The 20,273-nt window shown below is 40.6% G+C and overlaps 1 protein-coding gene across 2 annotated transcripts in view; it reads left to right on the forward strand.

Moving 5' to 3' along the window:
- RAP1GDS1 (Rap1 GTPase-GDP dissociation stimulator 1) overlaps positions 1-18,728 on the forward strand; it is a 149,945-nt gene extending 131,217 nt beyond the window's left edge. For both annotated transcript variants that reach the window (XM_089691643.1, XM_089691644.1), the window contains 5 exons: positions 7,961-8,086; positions 8,882-9,021; positions 11,266-11,392; positions 16,152-16,280; positions 18,115-18,728. In XM_089691643.1, the coding sequence (XP_089547769.1) occupies positions 7,961-8,086; positions 8,882-9,021; positions 11,266-11,392; positions 16,152-16,280; positions 18,115-18,242 (650 nt within the window). In that variant the 3' untranslated portion in view covers positions 18,243-18,728. The remainder of the gene's footprint in view (positions 1-7,960; positions 8,087-8,881; positions 9,022-11,265; positions 11,393-16,151; positions 16,281-18,114) is intronic.
- The last annotated feature ends 1,545 nt before the right edge of the window (positions 18,729-20,273 follow it).

The raw sequence follows: 20,273 nt of genomic DNA on the forward strand, positions 1-20,273 counted from the left end.
CTTACCATTCGGGCCAGTATTGTCAGGAATATATGTACAACATGTTCCGGTTCCTTCTATCATTTTACAGACACCTCCTTTTTCTGCTAAAATCATGTCCAGAGCCATTCTATTCTGTAATGTCATGTAGGATGTAGGGGCTAACTGGTCAACGATTCCTTGAAGGGCATCCCTGGTGTAATTCACAAACCTCTGTTGGTTGTAGTATATGTAATTTATCTAATCTACATTTTTATTAACAGCTATCATGGGAATCAGGGATTCAAAACCTGCTTTACTTGGTCTCTGGCTTTAAATTTATTAGACACCCCCCTTGGGACTCCAATGGCATCTATATACACATGTGGGTCAAAACTACCAGAAGGAGCTTTTCGTTTCCTCCTACGGCCAGGCGTTGGGTCAGGGTATTCTCTGCTAGGATGTGGAGAGGCATAATGGCCTTTGCAAGGGCATACTCACCAGTCCAAATCCCTTCCAATCTTATTCTAATCTTTTGGTCCCCAGTAATCATCCATGACACATATGTATACCTGGTCACTACTATCGGAACATGCTCGTTGTATTAAGATCATATAAATTATGGTCATAGCACCACATGGGATCTATACTACAGAAATCAAAGGTAAAAATAACTACATGAGTGTTGGATGAGTTGTACCAAAATATAGTGGTGTCACCTATTTCGGTGATATCCACCTGTTGAGCCTCTGTCAGACTTATAAGAAAAAGGATATACAACATAGTTGTCATGGTGTAGATGACGCCTTTCCCTCAGGGTTCGGGACTTTCTTGGTTTGGGAGGCGTGTATCCAAGTGTTCTTCCTGGCCACCTTGTCAGAAGGGGCTGTGGTCAGCAGAACTTGGAATGGACCATCATATCTTGGCTCAAGGGAATGTTTCCTCATAAATGTCTTTACTAATACCCAATCTCCGGGTAATAGGCTGTGAGTTCCTGTATCTGACTCAGAATCTGGAATGGAGAAAACACTTGGACATGGATACGGGTTAATTCACGTGATAATACAGTCACATAATCAGTTAACACATCAAATTGTAATTGCAACTGTTGTGGAAAATAACAACCAAATCTGGGGGCTGAGCTAAACAAAATCTCATAAGGGGATAGGGAGTGTTCTCTCTTGGTGTGTATCTGACACTAAATAGGGCAATAAGCAGACTGTCTGGCCAACTCATGCCAGTCTCTTGGGCTACTTTTAGCATTCTTTCTATTTTCCCACTACTTTGGGGGTGATAGGGGGTTTGGAACGCCAGAGTGACTCCTAATGCCGCCATATTTCTTTGGTTACTGAAGCTGTGAAAGCGGGGCCCTGGTCACTCTCTATCACCTCTGGAAGCCCATATCTGCATACAACCTCAGTGAGGAGTTTCTTCACAGTTGTTTTAGCAGTCCTGTTAGTTACAGCAAAGGCCTCTGGCCAACTGGAAAACATGTCCAACACCACTAGGGTGTACTCAACCGCCTACTCTTTGGCATCTGGATATGATCAATTTGTATCCTTTGAAAATGGTATAGGGGTTTGGCCAAGTGTTTCTGTGGTGTCTTCTCTGTGCGTCCCGGATTGCACTTTGCACAGATGGCACATGTTCTGCAAAAAATTGTTCGTCAATGTGGTGATTCCAGGCGCTATATAGTACTTGTTGATGAGAGAGTTCATGAGGCTCTTTGACAGATGGGCTGCTCCGTGTGCCCACTGGACTACAGCTGGAAACATATTCTTGGGTAAACAAAGCCTCTTGTTGCACTCAAACAGACCGTCTTTGAGAATAGCTCCTCTCCGTCTCCAGCTCTCTTTTTCTTCTGGACTTGCTGCTTCTTGGAGTTCCTTGAGGTAGCTTCTGTCCACAGGTAAGGTCTGTAAGGTGAACATTGGTTCCCACTCTCCGGTCACCTCACCTTCCATTTCTGGTGGTCCCATGGCCGCTCGTTTTGTCGCCAAATCTGCCAGATTATTGCCTTTGGCTTCTGAAGAGTTTAATTTCCCATGAACTTTACCTTCAGAATAGCCACTTGAATGGGTAGAAGGAGTGCTTCCAGCAGTCGTCCAATGGCTGCTCCATGTCTTATGGATGTACCTGCCGCAGTCATAAATCCTCTTGCCTTCCATATGGGTCCAAAGTCATGGGCCATCCCAAAGGCATATCTGGAGTCTGTGTAGATATTGGCCCTTTTTCCTTAATTCATCTGGCATGCTGTTGCGAGTGCTTGAAGTTCAGCTCCCTGTGCAGATATTGCTGGCGATAGGGCTCTTGCCTGTAGGACTGTGTCTGCAGTAGTGACCGCAAATCCTTTGTAATATATGCCTCCTTCATCTGCATATCTGGAACCATCAACAAAGAAAGTGAAGTCTGGATCCTGCAGAGGTGTTTCACTCACTGTGGGGAGATGGAAGATTTCCATTTTCATCACTTCAAGACAATTATGAGGCTCAGTGGCTCCATTATCCTCTCCACTTTCTTCATTACCTTCATTACCCCCCTCAGCAATTGGGAGGAGAGTGGCCGGATTCAGGGTCTGGCAACGTAGGAGAGTGACGTTATCAGGAAGGTGGAGGGAACACTGTAGTCTAAGATGCCTCGCTGTGGACAAATGTTTAGGTTCGACTTGGTTTAAAATGGCAGCACTGGCATACGGTGCCAGAAGAACAAGTTCATGTCCCAGTACGATATCAGAGGTCTTATCCAGCAGAGCTTGAGCAGCGAAAACTGCACGCAGACACGACGGTGCTCCTCTAGCCACTGGGTCCAAACGGCATGAGTAGTAGCCTACGGATCGTAGGCAGTCTCCGTGGGACTGGGCCAATACTCCTGTGCCATGGCCTTGGCGTTCAGACATGAACAGTTTGAAAGGTTTCTCGTAGTCTGGTAGACCTAGGGCTGGGGCTGAAGAAAATAAGCATTTTAGAGCCAAAAAAATTGGAGTCGGCCTCTTCGGACAGATGGAAGGGCTCAGACTTGAGAGCATCGTAGAGTGGTTGCATAAACCAAGAAGCATCAGGAATCCATGACCTACAGTAGGATATGAGGCCAAGAAAGGCATGGAGTGGCTTCTGGCCTAAAGGGAGTGGCAAGTTCTGGATGGCCTTAACTCTTTCCTCCGTAAGATGCCTTGTTCCATGTGAGAGACAGTGGCCCAAGAATACGACTGTTGTAGAGCACCATTGCAACTTCGGTTTAGAGGCCTTACAGCCTTGGTGTGCCAAGTAACATAGTAAACTCTCTGAGGCTTCTTCAGCCGTGGGCAGGTCATCAGCACAGAGGAAAAGTCATCCACATATTAAAGAAGGACCACTGCCAAATGTTCCTTTTGCCACGTGTCCAGTATGGTGGTCATGGCTTTGGCAAACTGGCTCAGGGAATTTTTCACCCCCTTGTGGCATAACTGCCCAGGTGTATTGCTGCCCCTTATGGATAAAAAATGAAGAAGTATCTGCAGGGAGGATACGAGGGAACGCTGGAGAATACATTTGCCAGGTCCATCACGGTGAAATACTTTGCTGTTGGAAATACCCCTGTGAGTAAAGTGTGGGGATTTGGAACGATAGGTGTCTCTAAGACAGTGGCTTCATTCACTGCTCGGAGGTCCTGTATCATCCTGTACTTCTCTGGTTCTCCTTTGGGTGTCTTCTTTTCTTATCGGGAACAAAAGCGTATTACATGGAGAGGTACAAGGTATGAGTGCACCATTTGCCACAAGGGACTTGACCTGCTTCGAGATGGCCTTGGATTGCGCTGGTTTCAGTGGGTACTGTGGTTTCCTGGGTAGGGGAGCTCCAGGCTTCAGTTCCACCATAATTGGGGGTACCTTTTTAAACGTCCAATATCTTCGGGTCCTGTGGACCATAGACAACTTGGGATTCTGCTCAGCACATCCGGTGCCACGTAGAATGTACCATTGACTTGTAAGACCGGACACACTGGGTAGAGGCGGCTCACTCAAGGCATTGGCCTTCCATTTGTCTAATTTTGGTGTACCAATATGGCCGCCTCCAGGAAGTGTACTGGGCTGGGCAGGAAGGGACAAAACAGGAGCAGCAAGATGGCTGCCATCAGGAAGTGTACTGGGCAGGGCAGGGCTGGGGTGGTGGGCATAAAGTAGGCGTTAGATGAAGGGCAGTGCTGTCCCTCCCCTCCTCCACCCCACATTCCAACATAGGGCGGTGGTTTTAGCACACACTTCCATTTACAATTTTGTGATACAAATACATTATACAATTGCCATTTTCTTGAATTTCTTCCAACTATCCTTCTTTATACAACACTTTTCCAGTTCTGTACAAAACTTCTGTCACGTTCAGCAAACCTTTATCACATAACATTCCTCTCTGTTCCTACAATGATTTATGCCAGTCCTGACCTTCAGCTTACAAACTTTCGCTACTTACTATAACTTTAACTGCTTCACTTCCTTCACAATATGACATGCCAGTAATCCTTTTCAATATTTTAACACATTAATAGTACACATAAACAGTTTATTTTTTTATTTTTTTTTTTCCCCTGTAGCAATACCTGTTCTGTCCACTACTCTTTGTGGATAACTTCGGCTACATTATACCAAACTTCTTGCTGTCCTCAAGCACATGTTTGTCAACTAAGACATCTTTCTTCTCTTTTTTTTTTTTCGCCATACCTCCTTATCTTTAATTCCACATACTTTTCCTTTTCTCTCTCTGCAACCAGGTCACATGCTAACATTCCTTTCTAGGGGTCTTATCAGCGTCTGACCCATCTCCTCCCCCCATCTCTGTCCTTCCTAACAGGAATCTAAGACACTTCATAGGCTGCTGTCCAGACTTTCCTTAACCCTTAACAAACCCCAACCTTCTGTTATGAATGGCAAACAGTAGCTTACAGACACACATTTAGGACATAACATAGCAGTCTATCTTGGTGGGCTCTGAGTACAGACCACTGAGTAACCCATCGTAACCCACACAAACAGTTACGGCACCCGCTGTCACATTACCGTGACGCATATCCGACACCTCCTCTGTTGTGGTCAACACACAAGGTTACCACACACCCAGAGAAATTATGTGTCAGAACCCTCAGTAGGTCCACTCCTCTTCCACCTCAAGACTGATACATAAAAACACACAACAGAGACCCAGGTAAAAGATAAGCACATGCAGGTATATTTAAATAAACTCCGGGCATACAAGGTTACCTGCCTTTGACCTTTAGCAGCTGTACTAGGCACAGGTATGAATCAACAACAAAGACAGGATAAGCAATGGTAAGATAGCAAAATATATCTTACCATGCTCCGAGAGGTGATCAAGCTCTCCGGCCTGTCCAGTTTGACTGACACCGAACGCCTTTTCATGGCGGCTGGCTGCAGGTTCATTATTCAGTTCCCGGGTTTCTTGGCACCAAATTGTTTTAGTCATGGACTTAATCATCCAGTGCTTATCTGTTCCTGTCCAAAATTTATGACGCTGGCCAGCTTGTGGAATGTGCGCACATAAAGAAACTCACACTGACACCTTTGGTCTGTGAAAACTTCTCTCTAATTTATTGAAATGAAACCGTGAGCTTATATATGAAAAATGATGGGAACATCACGTGATAACAGCATAAGCATTATATTAGTCTTTGATTGGTCATTTTACACGAAAACAATCTCCGTCATGGTATAGGTGTGATCTTCTTCAGTCTTATCTTAAAAAGAGAAAAACATTCTTTTGTCTTCCAAATCACACGATGGGAGGGGGTCTGTTCCTGTGAGCAAATATTTCTTAAGCAAGGATTTCTTAAAGTACCACAAAGCCCAGCAGGCAGAAAATAGTCACACAACATATGTATTAAAGTATAAAAGTAAATATTTATAAAACTTATAGAAATAGCGTATATATATATATATATTCAATAGGAAACGAAATAGGCATTTTACCAAATCCATCACAACATGAGCATTGTTTTTAGTAATCGCACTGTTTGAGGGCTGTGAAGAGACCAGTAATTCACATTTCTAAGTTTGCATACGTTTTTATGACTTAATAATCCAATGCAATAGGAGTCTATCACCACACATTCCTCATTAGTCAGCAGAGCTAGATTTCATCATGGGTGGGAAGTGAAATATCCCATCACTTATCCTTCTCAGGAAGGGATTGTTTGTGGCTACCTTAAAGTCCTTCTTTAGCTAAATGTTTAGATGCATTTGGTGTAATTTTTCTTTTTTCTCTTTTTTTTTTTTTTTACATTTGGTGTCATTTTTCTTTTCTTTTTTTTTTTCTTCTGAACTGCTTCTGGGATTGAAGAATACATGTTGGCCCCTGCAACATCAAATTTTTCAGTGTCTGACCAATGCGAAGCTCATCAGAGGCTTCTTCTGGCAAGGTGTCCTAGGAGAAAGATGCAGTTCTCATGGGTTCCTGCTGACCAATGAGTCTTTCCCTTTGTAAACATTTTGATGCATACTCATTCCGGGGCTGTGTATTGCAATGTAGGGACCAGCAACACAATGGCTGCTATTTGTAGGAGGGCTTTCCAAGATATTAGGCGTTCACCATTTCATTTTCCGTTAAATGATGAACTTACCCTTTAAAGTTTTATTAACTCACAACAGTATAATCAGTCTGTATATGCAGTGAAGCATGATTGTTATACTCACTGTGGAACCTAAGGGGTTAATCCTCCATATTATGTAAAAAGGCTGTTTGATGCTGTCTTCTCTGATCCTCCCCTTCTTCTACTGTCCCAAGTCCATTTGCTGATAATACAGGGCCCTATGAGACACACTGTGCACATGCTCACTTTGGTGTATATAGCCAGAGAGTTTTTTTCTTTTTCTTTGGGAGGGTGCATGTGATGAGCACAGGGCCAATCAGCATTTACTAAAATAATTGCATTTCCATGTTCTGTGCACTGTGGGAGAGCAGATATAGTGAATGCAGGGTCATTGGTTTAGTAACACTTTAACCCCTTCACACCGACGTAACACATATGCGGCCTCACAGAACTGGGCTTTTTTTCCATGGTGTCGCATATTTGCGTACCTGTCTTTTGTGCTGGGAGCCCGCCGCACAGTACGCTCCCAGCGCAAAGACCGGGGTGTCACTGAGAGCCCTGGGTCCCATTCTATCGATCGGGACCCAGGACTCCCGATTCCAGGTCACATGATCCCTGTGATAGCTTCTGATTGGCTATCACAGTGATCAGTCACTGTGAAGCTCACCCCCCTTGTTTTATTTCTCTATGAACGGAGGAGAGAGATACATTTTCTCTCCCTCCCTCTCCCTCCCCCCCCATCTGGCATAAAAGGAGCCCATAAGGATAGAAAATGGTCAGTTCAGCTGGTGTGGCTGTTCCCAACTTTGTATTTGGTGGTGTGTCGCTTAACACCAACATTCTGCTTTCACTATCTTTTGTGTTTATCCATTAAGTGGTGGCAGTGTGGAGGGGAGAGTAAGCGAGATTTTCCATCCTTTTCAATCACTATTTTCACCAATAGCTGAAGGAAGCCTGTGTTAGTCCTTACTTAATCTTGCATTTAACAATATCATCTAATATCTAGGAGCATCTCAAGCGGCCCTCTGCTGAAAAGTAAAATGTGTCCTGATAAAGTACAGAGTCCTAATGTTTTCCTGTCACTGTGACCTTAGAAAAGTACTTTGTGACCAGGGAAGGGAAAATGAAATCATAGCATTATGTAGGCAGTAGTAGCTTTGCTCTGCACACCCAAGTATCTGAGCACTTTGTGTGTAAGCATTGTACTATAAAACTTGGTGGGAGGTGGGACACGTAAAGAAGAAAATTGGTTCTGATACTAAATGTAAATTAGCCTGGTATTGTGATTCATAATTGCAACAGTTCTTTCTCTTAAAAGGAACTAACTAGCTCTGATTCAGTCACATTTTATTTTTTTTTACCCGCATGTAGACCGACACATTCACAAAAGGCTTTCTTTTATGTGGGTTTTTTTTCTCCTTCACAGTTGTCAATAAAGCAAAAATGCTGTCAGCTGGAGTAGCAGAGGAAGTGCTGAAGTTTCTGAAGTCTGAAATGCCTCCAGTCCAGTTTAAACTATTGGGAACACTGCGGATGTTAATAGACGCTCAAGGTAAAAGGATGTTGTGCAAGAAGGAAAAAACTTTTTAGATTCCTTCTCAGCTGTCGAGGTATTGAAGACTTTCAAAAATGTTAGATGTTATGCCTGTTTTTTTTTTTTTTGTTTCAAAGTTTGCTTAAAATGCATCTGGCAGTTTTACGAAGATCTTGGTGTCAATATGAATAGAGTTCTGAGACTTTGAGGTATCATCCTAATCATATATTTTCTGAAAAGTTCAGAAAGAGCCCAAGGTACTGAAGATGTTGTCCTATGGTAATTCCAACATGCTGGCATGCCTCACCTCCTATGGATTTCTAATGGCCAGTGAGTCTGCCCCTCTCTGTGATGGGCCATGGAGGAAGTCATTAGGACTAAGTGTAGAGAAGAGAAAATGAACTTTGACTTGACTAGGACATGTTAGAATCAACATACTAAACTCTACATGGGGACAGGTACATCTTCTCATTGTGAATACATGATATGTGTCCTTTCCTGCTTATCAACTCTATACTCTTTAGTTGGCTTGTCCTGTAATTTAGAATTTAATCAGTCAGGTAGGTGAAAATATAGTCTAACACACTTCCCCAGAGAGAAAAATCTTCAAATATATATTGTAAATATAGTCATGGAAAATATAACACAGTAGAGATGCAAAAATAATTGTAATATTGCATAAGGTTTCCTTGTGGAACCCACATTATAATCTGCACAAAAAGAGCAACTGGGTACATAAGTTGTACAAGAAGATCAACTGGGTGCATAAGTTGTATGGGTGTATAAAATGTTAATTTGTGTATCTCCCTGCAGCTGAGGCCGCTGAACAGTTGGGGAAGAATGTTGAACTAGTTGAGCGCCTCGTAGAATGGTGTGAAGCCAAAGACCATGCTGGAGTTATGGGCGAATCGAACAGGTTGCTTTCAGCTCTTATACGACACAGCAAATCAAAGGTCTGTTAACTATCATATTATATATAGCTAGGTTGGCAATCTTGCCCTCTTTGTTTTCTGCAATTGCACATACAACTTCATTAGATTAAGCTTACTTCTGTAAAGTGTAACATCACAAAGTTTTGGGTAGAACTTGATCTCCAATTGCTCTTTGGTACAGACTATGACTTTTTGTTGGCCCAACTCTGAGCTGAACCTCCTGGTTTTACCCCTGAGGAGTGGATTATCCATGTACCTTTATCCCTATGAAGTTGTAAAGTAAACCGTGATGACAACTGTCATACTTGAAAATCTGATAAATAAATGCATTCTTCCCATGGTATGTTCATATAACTTGTGTGATCACGGTTTAGACATGATTTAAAGAGACCCTTCCACTATGCCCTTCAGGCCAAAGCAACAGTATCTTTGTAAAGTACCCCCTGACCACTTTATACTCTTTTTCTCAGCATTCCCCGGGTGCTCCTTTCTCTGACAGATACCCACTGATTCTGGATATGAAATCTCGTAGATTGTAAGCTCGAAAGAGCAGGGCCCTCGAACCCTCGTGTATTGTATTGTTACTGTCTTGTCTCATGTTCTGTCCCCATTGCTACTGTACAGCGCTGACAAACCCTTTGGCGCTATATAAATACTGTATAATTATAATAATAATAATAATAATATGGGGGAGCATGCGACTTTCTCCCTGCCTTAGTCCAGCAGGCTTGAGCACGAAGACATTACACACGGGGTGATGTCCTACATCCATTACACTCTGACACCAGTTATCTTAGTAGTGAAGTAGAAAGGAGTTGCAGGAGAGCACTGAGGTGGTGAGGATAACGTTTTTGGGGGAAGTGGGGAATGGCATGCCCTGAGCAGACAAGGCAAGTGTCTTTATTTAAATATAAAAATGTATAATTAATTTTCAAATAAACTTACCATTGTCCCTAATGAACTGCACTTGTGCCTTGTCAGTTATGTGAACAACCCAGCATCACAGGAAAGAGGTGTCAGTCTTCCTGTTATGTGTAATAATAAACACCGCAGTCATTTCTTAGTGAGAGTTTCCTTTTCCATGTATTGGGTACTAACAACTTCCATACAAATTTCCGTTCTAAGCTTCCTAGAGCTGCCCTGTTTACTTTGGTGGTCATTTGGTTACAGGGAAACACTGAACAGCATATATGATAAAAATTGGGTAACTGTAACTACCTAACATGCGAAGTTTTATTAATACATTTTCTTTTAAGTATAATTCAAAACTTAATTTGTAAAAGATAACATCTTTAATTTTTTTCCCTATAATTCTAAAAATGTTTCTTGCAAATTTAACAGAATATGCTGAAAATAGTTATGTGACAGGCTAGTGTGCATTTTTAGTTTTACAGTAGTTCACAGCATAGTTTTTAATGCTCTGAAATGAAATATTTCCAAAGCACCTCCATAGACTCAGATACTCTTGGCAACGTAATAACTTTGGCAAGTTTACACATAATAATCAAGGGATTTATTCATCTTCATATATGCCTCCATATAGATCAGATGTGATGAGAGGCAGTACTGATTAATAGGGAGAATTTACAGAAATTGCCAAGATCTGCATGCAACGTTAGCTGCTTATACTTCTGGATCTACTAATTCTTTTCACTGGAAGTAACCACAGTGTATGCATGTCTTAATACACTCAGTATGAATGGATGAAGGACCCTTTTTATACAACATACACTATTTGGTCCACTAGAACATCCTGGTGTAACTGATAAGTGCGATAACCTGCAATCTGAATAATAGAAATAAATATGTCACTGCATGTTATGTATTGTGCTGTGAATGCTAATGGTTTTAATAATTTTTTAAATGACTTATCTTTTGCAACATCATTTTTGTGGCTTTAGAGATGACTGTGTGAATATGTGCCTTATCACAGAAGCATACAGAGCTGAGCAGAAATCTACCTTATCCCACAGTGGGCATATCTTTTCTTTCTATTAGTTTTAAATGAGCATTTTTGAGTTACTGCATATTAGCTTTCTATAAATGCCTCTTAAAATGTTGGGCAATGGGACTTCAGGGTTTAATGGACCTAATCACCCACCAAGCTGCCCAGGATACTCTAAGGCCATATAATGTATGTAATTTGTGTTTAAAAGAAAAAAAAAAAGTGTCTTAGACCACTGGATACTCTGAACTCTGTACGGATGGGATAGCAATTTCATGCAAATCTGTTTTCTTTTATTGCTTGATTTCTCTGTTCCATAGGATGTAATTAGAACCATTGTCGAAAGTGGAGGCATCAAGCACTTAGTCACCATGGCAACCAGCGAACATGTAATAATGCAAAATGAAGCACTTGTTGCCTTGGGATTAATAGCCGCAATAGAATTACGTGAGTATTTTAAAGGATATATTCTTTTTTCTTAATAACTTTCCGCTAGTGCATTGAAATAATTAGTTTAGTTTGAGATCAGCTACCTATAAATGAAATGAGATACACAAGTGTTACTTTAGGAGTGTGTAATGTAGCATTTATATGTCTTAATTGGAATTAGCAGTGTGCAAGCTGTAATCTTAAAGTTTTATTGTCCCAAGAATATAACATTTTCCTGCCTCTCCTTACACCTTTCCCACCCTCAGTGTAATGAACATAATCTAGTAAAATGTCCATACTGGGGAAATGTTAATGTAATTATTTCCTGTTCGCAACTCCTAGTTTCAAGCCAGCAGTGGTCTCTGACTAATGATCAGAAACCCTCAGAATGGTTCCTGATAATGTGATCACTATGACAGCTGATCATACTGATCACACGGGTATGTGTACAAACATGTAGGTATATGCCAGGTGGCCGTGTGCAATGAGGCCTTTGGTATAAAACACATATTTGTTCATGGCCAGAATAAAAAAAAAAAGAAAAAAAACCACAAGCCAGTAATTTATATTAGGGACCTGTTCACATCATGCAATGTGAGATCACAGGCAGAATCTCTGTGATTGAATGGCTTGCCCTATGTAACACGAAGAATCCTGAAAATCGCAATGTTAATATAGTGGAGAAGAATTGCATACCTTGTTCCCACTATTCGATAATGTGAATGGGGCCTAACAGTGTACCAAATAACCGCTTTAAAAATATATATATCCTGCTCTGGAGGAGCATAATATAAAGGAGGATAAAGTATGGTTTACATTTTTTTAAATTTAAATCTATATATACTGTATATAACAATGATTTAGGTGGACAGATATGTTCTGGAGCTATTATTAGTAAGTTAAGCCATGCATACTGATGCTACATTTTGTGTGGGCATCTAGGATTCAGTGATGTCCAGTCATGAAAAAGGTAATGAATTTTACTTACCTTTTAGTATTCCAAACTGAATATTAATAGAGTGTGCTGCCCCTGTGGCCTGCAGTGCTCTTTCCAGATGGGGATGGCTATCATGTGAGTGCTACAAGTTAAGACTTTGCACGTTTATGATCATTCTCAGTATAAACAGTGCTTTGGTTTTAGTTTGTACCACCTTGAAAGAAGTTGGTCAGCTTTTTACTGAGGTGAGGTGCTGATGGGGCATTTACAGTATACTCAGAACTCCTTCACCTGTTGCAATGTTATGTCGCTGCCTGATACTACAGTTGTTTAAATTCATTTTTTTTTTCACATTAATCTACACTCAGTACCCCATAATGACAAAGTGAAAACAGAATTTTTGAAATGTTTGCAAATTTATGAAAAAAGAAAATCTAAAATATCACATTGGCATAAGTATTCAGACCCTTTGCAACAACACTTGAACTTTAGCTCAGGTGCCTCCCTTTCTCCTGGACTGTGCCTTGCAATAATCCTGTCTATGAGTTCTGTAGGCAGTTCCTTTGATCTCATGGCTTTTGCTCTGATACAGTATGAATTGTCAGCTGTGAGTCCTTAAATACAGAGTTGTGTGTCTTTCCAAATCATGTCCAATCAACTGAATTTACAACAGGTGGACTCCAATCAAGGTGTAGAAACATCTCCTCAATGATCAAGAGAAACAGGAGGCACCTGAGCTAAATTTCAAGTGTTGTTACAAAGGGTCTGAATACGTATGCCAATGTGATATTTCAGTTTTTCCTGTTTCAAAAATGTGCAAACATTTCTGAAATTCTGTTTTCCCTTTGTCCTTATGGGGTACTGAGTCTAGATTAATGAGGAAAAATGAATTTAAACAACTGTAGTATCAGGCCACAACATAACTAAATTGAAAACCATGAATGGGATCTGAACACTTTCTGTATGCACTGTATGTGCAAGTGTATGAATTGTTTTCAACTGTTCATTGTCAAAGGTGGTATTCAAATCCTTTTACCTAGTGTGCTTTAAAGTATGGAAGGTCTGTACTAGGTCCTTTAAGCAGGAGAGTGAGGATGGTCACAATGATATGTCCGTCCACTAGTCTCATTACTAAGATCTTCACAAAAGAACACAGGCATCTGAGAAAGTGATGTTTTTCTTTCTTCTGAATACAGTCTTTGATCAGGAAATATGTGCCAAATATGTCTTTCTGGATTGAGAAAGGAAAATTTAAGTTCTTGGGTGAAATGTACCAGGCTGTGTGAAATGTGTGAAACAGCAGTGTCTATCAACAGGGCATAGTGAATATGTGCCACAGAACTCAGGGAACTAAATGTGTTGGGATCTTCCCAGGGTAGATTTACAAACTTGGAGTAAAAGGAGTAGGCTAGAAATAATCATTGAAATACAGTGTGGAAATTAACATATTTTACATTCTGACAATGAAAAAAGGCCTTTACTACATTTTGTCTATAGCTTTGCAATTCTTTGTACCAAATCTTAACCACTTAAGCTTTGGAAGATTTTACCCCCTTTATGGCCAGGCCACTTTTTGCTGTTCGGCACTGTGCTACTTTAACTGGCAACTGTGCATTCATGCAATACTTTACGCATGAAATTTATATAATTATTTCCCCCATATAGAGCTTTTTTTTGGTGGTATTTGACCACCACTGTTTTTTTTATTTTTTTTATTATATAAATTAAAAGACCATTTTGAAAAAAAAATCCAAAACAATATTTTTTACTTTCCGCTATAAAACATCCATTAAAAAAAAAAATGCTTCATAAATTTAGGGCAAAAATGTATTCTGCTACATGTCTTTGGTTAAAAAAAAAAATCCCAATAATTGTGTGTGTGTGTGTGTGTGTGTGTGTGTGTGTGTGTGTGTGTGTGTGTGTGTGTGTGTGTGTATGTATATGTGTATGTATGTATATATATATATATATATATGTATATATATATGTGTATATATATATATATATATATATATATATGTGTGTATATATATATGTGTGTGTATATATATATAATATACAGTCAGGTCCATAAATATTGGGACATCGACACAATTCTAACATTTTTGGTTCTATACACCACCACAATGGATTTGAAATGAAACGAACAAGATGTGCTTTAACTGCACACTGTCAGCTTTAATTTGAGGGTACTTACATCCAAATCAGGTGAACGGTGTAGGAATTGCAACAGTTTGCATATGTGCCTCCCACTTGTTAAGGGACCAAAAGTAATGGGACAATTGGCTTCTCAGCTGTTCCATGGCCAGGTGTGTGTTATTCCCTCATTATCCCAATTACAATGAGCAGATAAAAGGTCCAGAGTTAATTTCAAGTGTGCTATTTGCATTTAGAATCTGTTGCTGTCAACTCTCAAGATGAGATCCAAAGAGTTGTCACTATCAGTGAAGCAAGCCATCATTAGGCTGAAAAACAAAACAAACCCATCAGAGAGATAGCAAAAATATTAGGCGCGGCCAAAACAACTGTTTGGAACATTCTTAAAAAGAAGGAACGCTCCGGTGAGCTCAACAACACCAAAAGACCTGGAAGACCACGGAAAACAACTGTGGTGGATGACCAAAGAATTCTTTCCCTGGTGAAGAAAACACCCTTCACAACAGTTGGCCAGATCAAGAACACTCTCCAGGAGGTAGGTGTATGTGTGTCAAAGTCACCAATCAGGAGAAGACTTCACCAGAGTGAATACAGAGGGTTCACCACAAGATGGAAACCATTGGTGAGCCTCAAAAACAGGAAGGCCAGATTAGAGTTTGCCAAACGACATCTAAAAAAGCCTTCACAGTTCTGGAACAACATCCTATGGACAGATGAGACCAAGATCAACTTGTACCAGAGTGATGAGAAGAGTATGGAGAAGGAAAGGAACTGTTCATGATCATAAGCATACCACCTCATCAGTGAAGCATGGTGGTGGTAGTGTCATGGCGTGGGCATGTATGGCTGCCAATGGAACTGGTTCTCTTGTATTTATTGATGATGTGACTGATGACAAAAGCAGCAGGATGAATTCTGAAGTGTTTCGGGCAATATTATCTGCTCATATTCAGCCAAATGCTTCAGAACTCATTGGACGCCGCTTCACAGTGCAGAGTTTTTTAAGGGAAAGAAGTGGAATGTTATGCAATGGCCAAGTCAATCACCTGACCTGAATCCGATTGAGCATGCATTTCACTTGCTGAAGACAAAACTGAAGGGAAAATGCCCCAAGAGCAAGCAGGAACTGAAGACAGTTGCAGTAGAGGCCTGGCAGAGCATCACCAGGGATGAAACCCAGCGTCTGCTGATGTCTATGCGTTCCAGACTTCAGGCTGTAATTGATTGCAAAGGATTTGCAACCAAGTATTAAAAAGTGAAAGTTTGATTTATGATTATTATTCTGTCCCATTACTTTTGGTCCCTTAACAAGTGGGAGTCACATATGCAAACTGTTGTAATTCCTACTCCGTTCACTTGATTTGGATGTAAATACCCTCAAATTAAAGCTGACAGACTGCAGTTAAAGCACATCTTGTTTGGTTCATTTCAAATCCATTGTGGTGGTGTATAGAATCAAAAATGTTAGAATTGTGTCGATGTCCCAATATTTATGGACCTGACTGTGTGTGTGTATGTATGTGTGTATATATGTGTGTGTGTTCTTTATACTAGTAATGGAGGTGATCAGCGAGTTTTAGTGGGACTGGCAATCTTAGAGTAACTGATATTGGGGGGGTACTGCCTAATTGTCACTGATATCTCCAGTGACACTTTAACGCACTCCCTTTCTTGTTTTTTTAGAATCGGCTGAATGTTATCTAGAAAGCGCAAAGTTAGTCCAAGTTCTTCACAGACTGTTATCAGATGACAAAAGTGCACCAGAGATCAAGTACAATTCTATGGTTTTGATTTGTGCCGTTATGGGTTCTGGTAAGTAATGGAGGGAATTCTGACAATGCCTACATTATAATCAGCGTTATTTGTATTACATGCCTACATGAATCAGTCTGGTAGAAGATTATATTTCTTTTCTTTGATAAGAAATTACATTCTTAGCATGCAATTATAATAAATACACTTAACTTTTTAGAGTCATCATAGTATTGCTACATTTCAAAACGGATGGCTCCCTGTGTTACTGTTAGCTACTGAATAAAGTAGAATGTTTCCATTATCAGGATCCGGGTGGTGCTGATATTATGCATGTTGTGAGGGAAGACATTGTATGCACATGTCAGAATTCATGCTGAAGGACACTGTTGCAAGCTGCTAAATTCAATCTCGTAATACAATGTCTTTTAGCACATAGTATATACAGCCACAATAGGAACTACTTGAGGGTCTGCATCACCATGGAAGCTTTAGAGAGCTTCATTCTTGGCTCTTATATACAAGGATAAGTGCTCTTTAAAGTGAAAAATCAATGTTCCCTGCCTGGCATCTACAGAGCAAAATGCAGCATTTACCAGCTCCAGCTCTGTGTGGTTCCATGGAAATCATGTGCATGTGACAAGCCAAAGACTGGTACTGTCCAGACTGGACTTTATTGTCCTACTGGAAGACAAAGCTGCCAGACACTTGTAGCAGACAAAACAGTGAGTAAAGCTTGGCTATACACAAGTAGAGATGCATTCAAAAATGTTCATTTTAAAAAGGTTTGATTTTCTAATTGTTGGGGGTGGGGGATAATCCACATTTACTTTTGACCTCAGTGATGAAAGAACTCTAAGAAATAGAATGGAAACATTCTAACATTGAATATGGTTTTTCCAAAATAAAAAACTTTTCTTTTAACATTCGAATATCTTTTGAATGACATTTGTCATGTCAGCAAAAGTACTGATGAGAATTTTCATACAGATGTTCTTTCAGAGCCCTACTGACGTATGGCCAGCTTAACCCCTCGCCTACAGGGCACTTATACCCCCTTTCCTGCCCCAGGCCAATTTCCAGCTTTCAGCACTGTCGCATTTTGAATGACAATTGCGCGGTCATGCAACACTGTACTCATATGAAATTTTTATCTTTTTTTCACACAAATAGAGCTTTTTTTTCGTGGTAGTTACTTGCCTCTAGTTGTTTTTGTTTTTTAACAAAAAAAGAGCTTAATACTTGCTACATTCCATGGTCTCCTAGCCACTGGCATTCTTCTGTCCAGTGCTGTGGGTATTGGAAGTGCCCTTGATGTCCTTGTGTACAATGTTGAACTATTGGTCCTGCATTGTACAAGATTCAACTGTCAGCCAAAGCACCTTAGAGAGAAGAGGCATTGAGGGATCAGTCACACAGATGGGGGGGGGGCAGAGAGAATGAAGAATAAGGTAAATATTATACCTTATTTCTCCACCCTTTGACCTTATAAGTGTTTAACCCTTACAGTGTGCTGGGAGGGGGCCCTAAAAGGGTATGTTTCTTCCTGCCTGGAGCACCCCGCTATGCTATGTCACTGTACTTCCCAAGACTCTCCATACTTTTTTTTTTTTTTTTCCCCATGATTCATAAATGGCGACGTGGTGAAAGTGCTGTTCCCCTCTAAGTAATGAAATATAGATTTCTTTACATATAGGGAAATCTAGCAATCCCCTTAGCTCAGGAGTTAATCCTTCCATGGCCTAGTTGCCACAAATGATGTTCTAATCATTTGCATCACTTGCAGTACTAGACCCAGTACAGCAGTCCTCCTATTGCAGTTCACATTATGTTTTCTGTCGCTTGGATCCAGTCATATTTCATATCTCTAATGTTTGCATGCTGATTTTTGCAGAGCCTCTGCACAAGGAAGTTCAAAGCCTGGCATTCCTTGAAGTTGTATCCAAATTACGGAGCCACGAGAACAAAACGGTCGCCCAGCAGGCCTCGCTAACAGAGCAGAAACTGACTGTACAAAGCTGAGATTTGTTTGCACAAATTGTCCATCCCGCAGATTTCATTGTCTCTGTGCTCTGCCCCGGCCATGTTCCCCATCAACCGTATCACTTGTGCATGTGTGCTATGTTGCCACAGAAACAGATGAACTGCTGTAGGTACCTGTACAATCGTAGGCACAGAAAGATGAAAACTAAGCCATTCTCTTCTCATTACTTTTTTCCCTTGTATCCTCGTTGCTTACCTCCAAGGGAAGTATGTGCATGTCGTAGTCCTCTAATGTAAAGTGATACACCCCAATAGAGTATTGCTAGAGTATGGACAATACAGGAAACAAGCCAGTTCTTTTTGGAATTGGATTATCACATGTAGTCACAACAGCTCCATTTTTGGTGCTTTGGATGCAGGCTAGGAAGGGATTCCATTGCTACTCATTCACTAGTCTTGCTCGTTGCTGTTAATCTTGTGATACAATACCTAGAGTCCACTAATAAAACTACCAGTGCCCTCTTATTTTGTTGTGTCTTATTTCATGCTTTTAGTTGCTTTAGTTTTTTTATTCATAGTTTACAGAGCTGGATGTTGAAGGCAAGAGAGGAAACTCCAGGGTTATTTATCCAGTATATTGCTGGGAATGTTGCTCTGGTTTGATTACAAAAGCACATTTTTCTATTGGAATGATTCATTAATGGCATTACTTTGCATATATAAAAGGCCAAATAATGTGCATTTTTTTATGCTAAAGCTGGTCATAGATGGATCGAATCTCAGCTCGTTCAGCAGGGACTGGCCAAGATTCGATCCATCTATGGGCAGGCTGGTTTTACTGAAGTCAATTGATCAATTGAGTTCAGTACAAGCAGCCTGTCTGGATTTTTTGTTTTTGCATGCGATTACCTCCCTTGGCTATAGTTGCCAGCAGTGATCATTGTTTGCTGCCGGCATAGAAGACTCCACACTGGCAGCATACAATAGGGCTGCAGGAAGGATTCCTCAGTGTTGACGGGGAATCGGTGCATTTTTCTTTCCTGAAACCCGTGATTGAAAGAATAATGGCCATCATTTAGGGCTTGCCTCACTTTAGCATGGTGTGTGTAAATTGGTCATTTTCATATTTTATAAACCCTGTTTAATTGGCTCATGGATTTCGTGATACGATAATCACTTAAAATGTTACTAAACCCACAACAGTAAAATCAGTCTGTATATGCAGTAAAGCATGCTTGTTATACTCAGTGTGGTTAATCCTCCGTATTGTGTAAAAAGGATGCTTGATCCTGACTTCTCTGAGCCTCCTCTTCTACTGTCCCCAATCCATCTGCTGATAGAGCAGAGTCTTGGGGGCAAGCTGCACATGCTTAGTTTGGCGTGTATTGCTAGATAGTTATATTTTTGTCTTTGGCTCTGTGCTGAATACATGCACTCTCCCAATCAACACTGTCCACACAGAGGTCAGGGGTCCTGCAGCCTCATAGGACATTGAGAGGAGAATGAAAACTCCTCCTACAAGCAGTTCTCTGCTGGACACTGATAGAAGTCACAAGACTACTCTAACTGCTGATGAAAAAAGGTATTTAGCAGTTTATATTTACTAAATTACTATATTTACTTTCATGTTCTGTGTACTGTGGGAGACCAGCTGTAGTGAATGCAGGGTCCTGGGTTTAATAACACTTTAAAACAAACCATAGCAGTTATTTTTTTCTTTTTTTTTTCTTTTGACAACACTGTCTACCAAATAAGGCATTTTACATAGCACTTCTCAATGAAGATTACAAACACATATGTCTTTTTGAGAGAAACTTATCCAATATAACACAAATATGAGCATTGTTTGAAGATAGCTTACAAAAAGGGTACTTAAAGTAGAACTGAAGTCCCACTGTAAGAAACTGTAAGCAGTCAGGCCTTTATTGCAGAAGAAACATGCATTAAAATGCCCCTTCCTGCTTGCTCTCTCACCTGGCTCTGTAAACTGAGCTGCGCATGCACACCTCCACTTACATTGCCACGATGACAGTGTCCTGCACATAGGCAGGAGTGTTGAGGATGCAGAAC

The sequence above is a fragment of the Staurois parvus genome, unplaced genomic scaffold (assembly GCF_062004578.1).
Source record: "Staurois parvus isolate SC_StPar_1 unplaced genomic scaffold, SC_StPar_1.0 ptg000566l, whole genome shotgun sequence".
NCBI classification, from domain to species: domain Eukaryota; kingdom Metazoa; phylum Chordata; class Amphibia; order Anura; family Ranidae; genus Staurois; species Staurois parvus.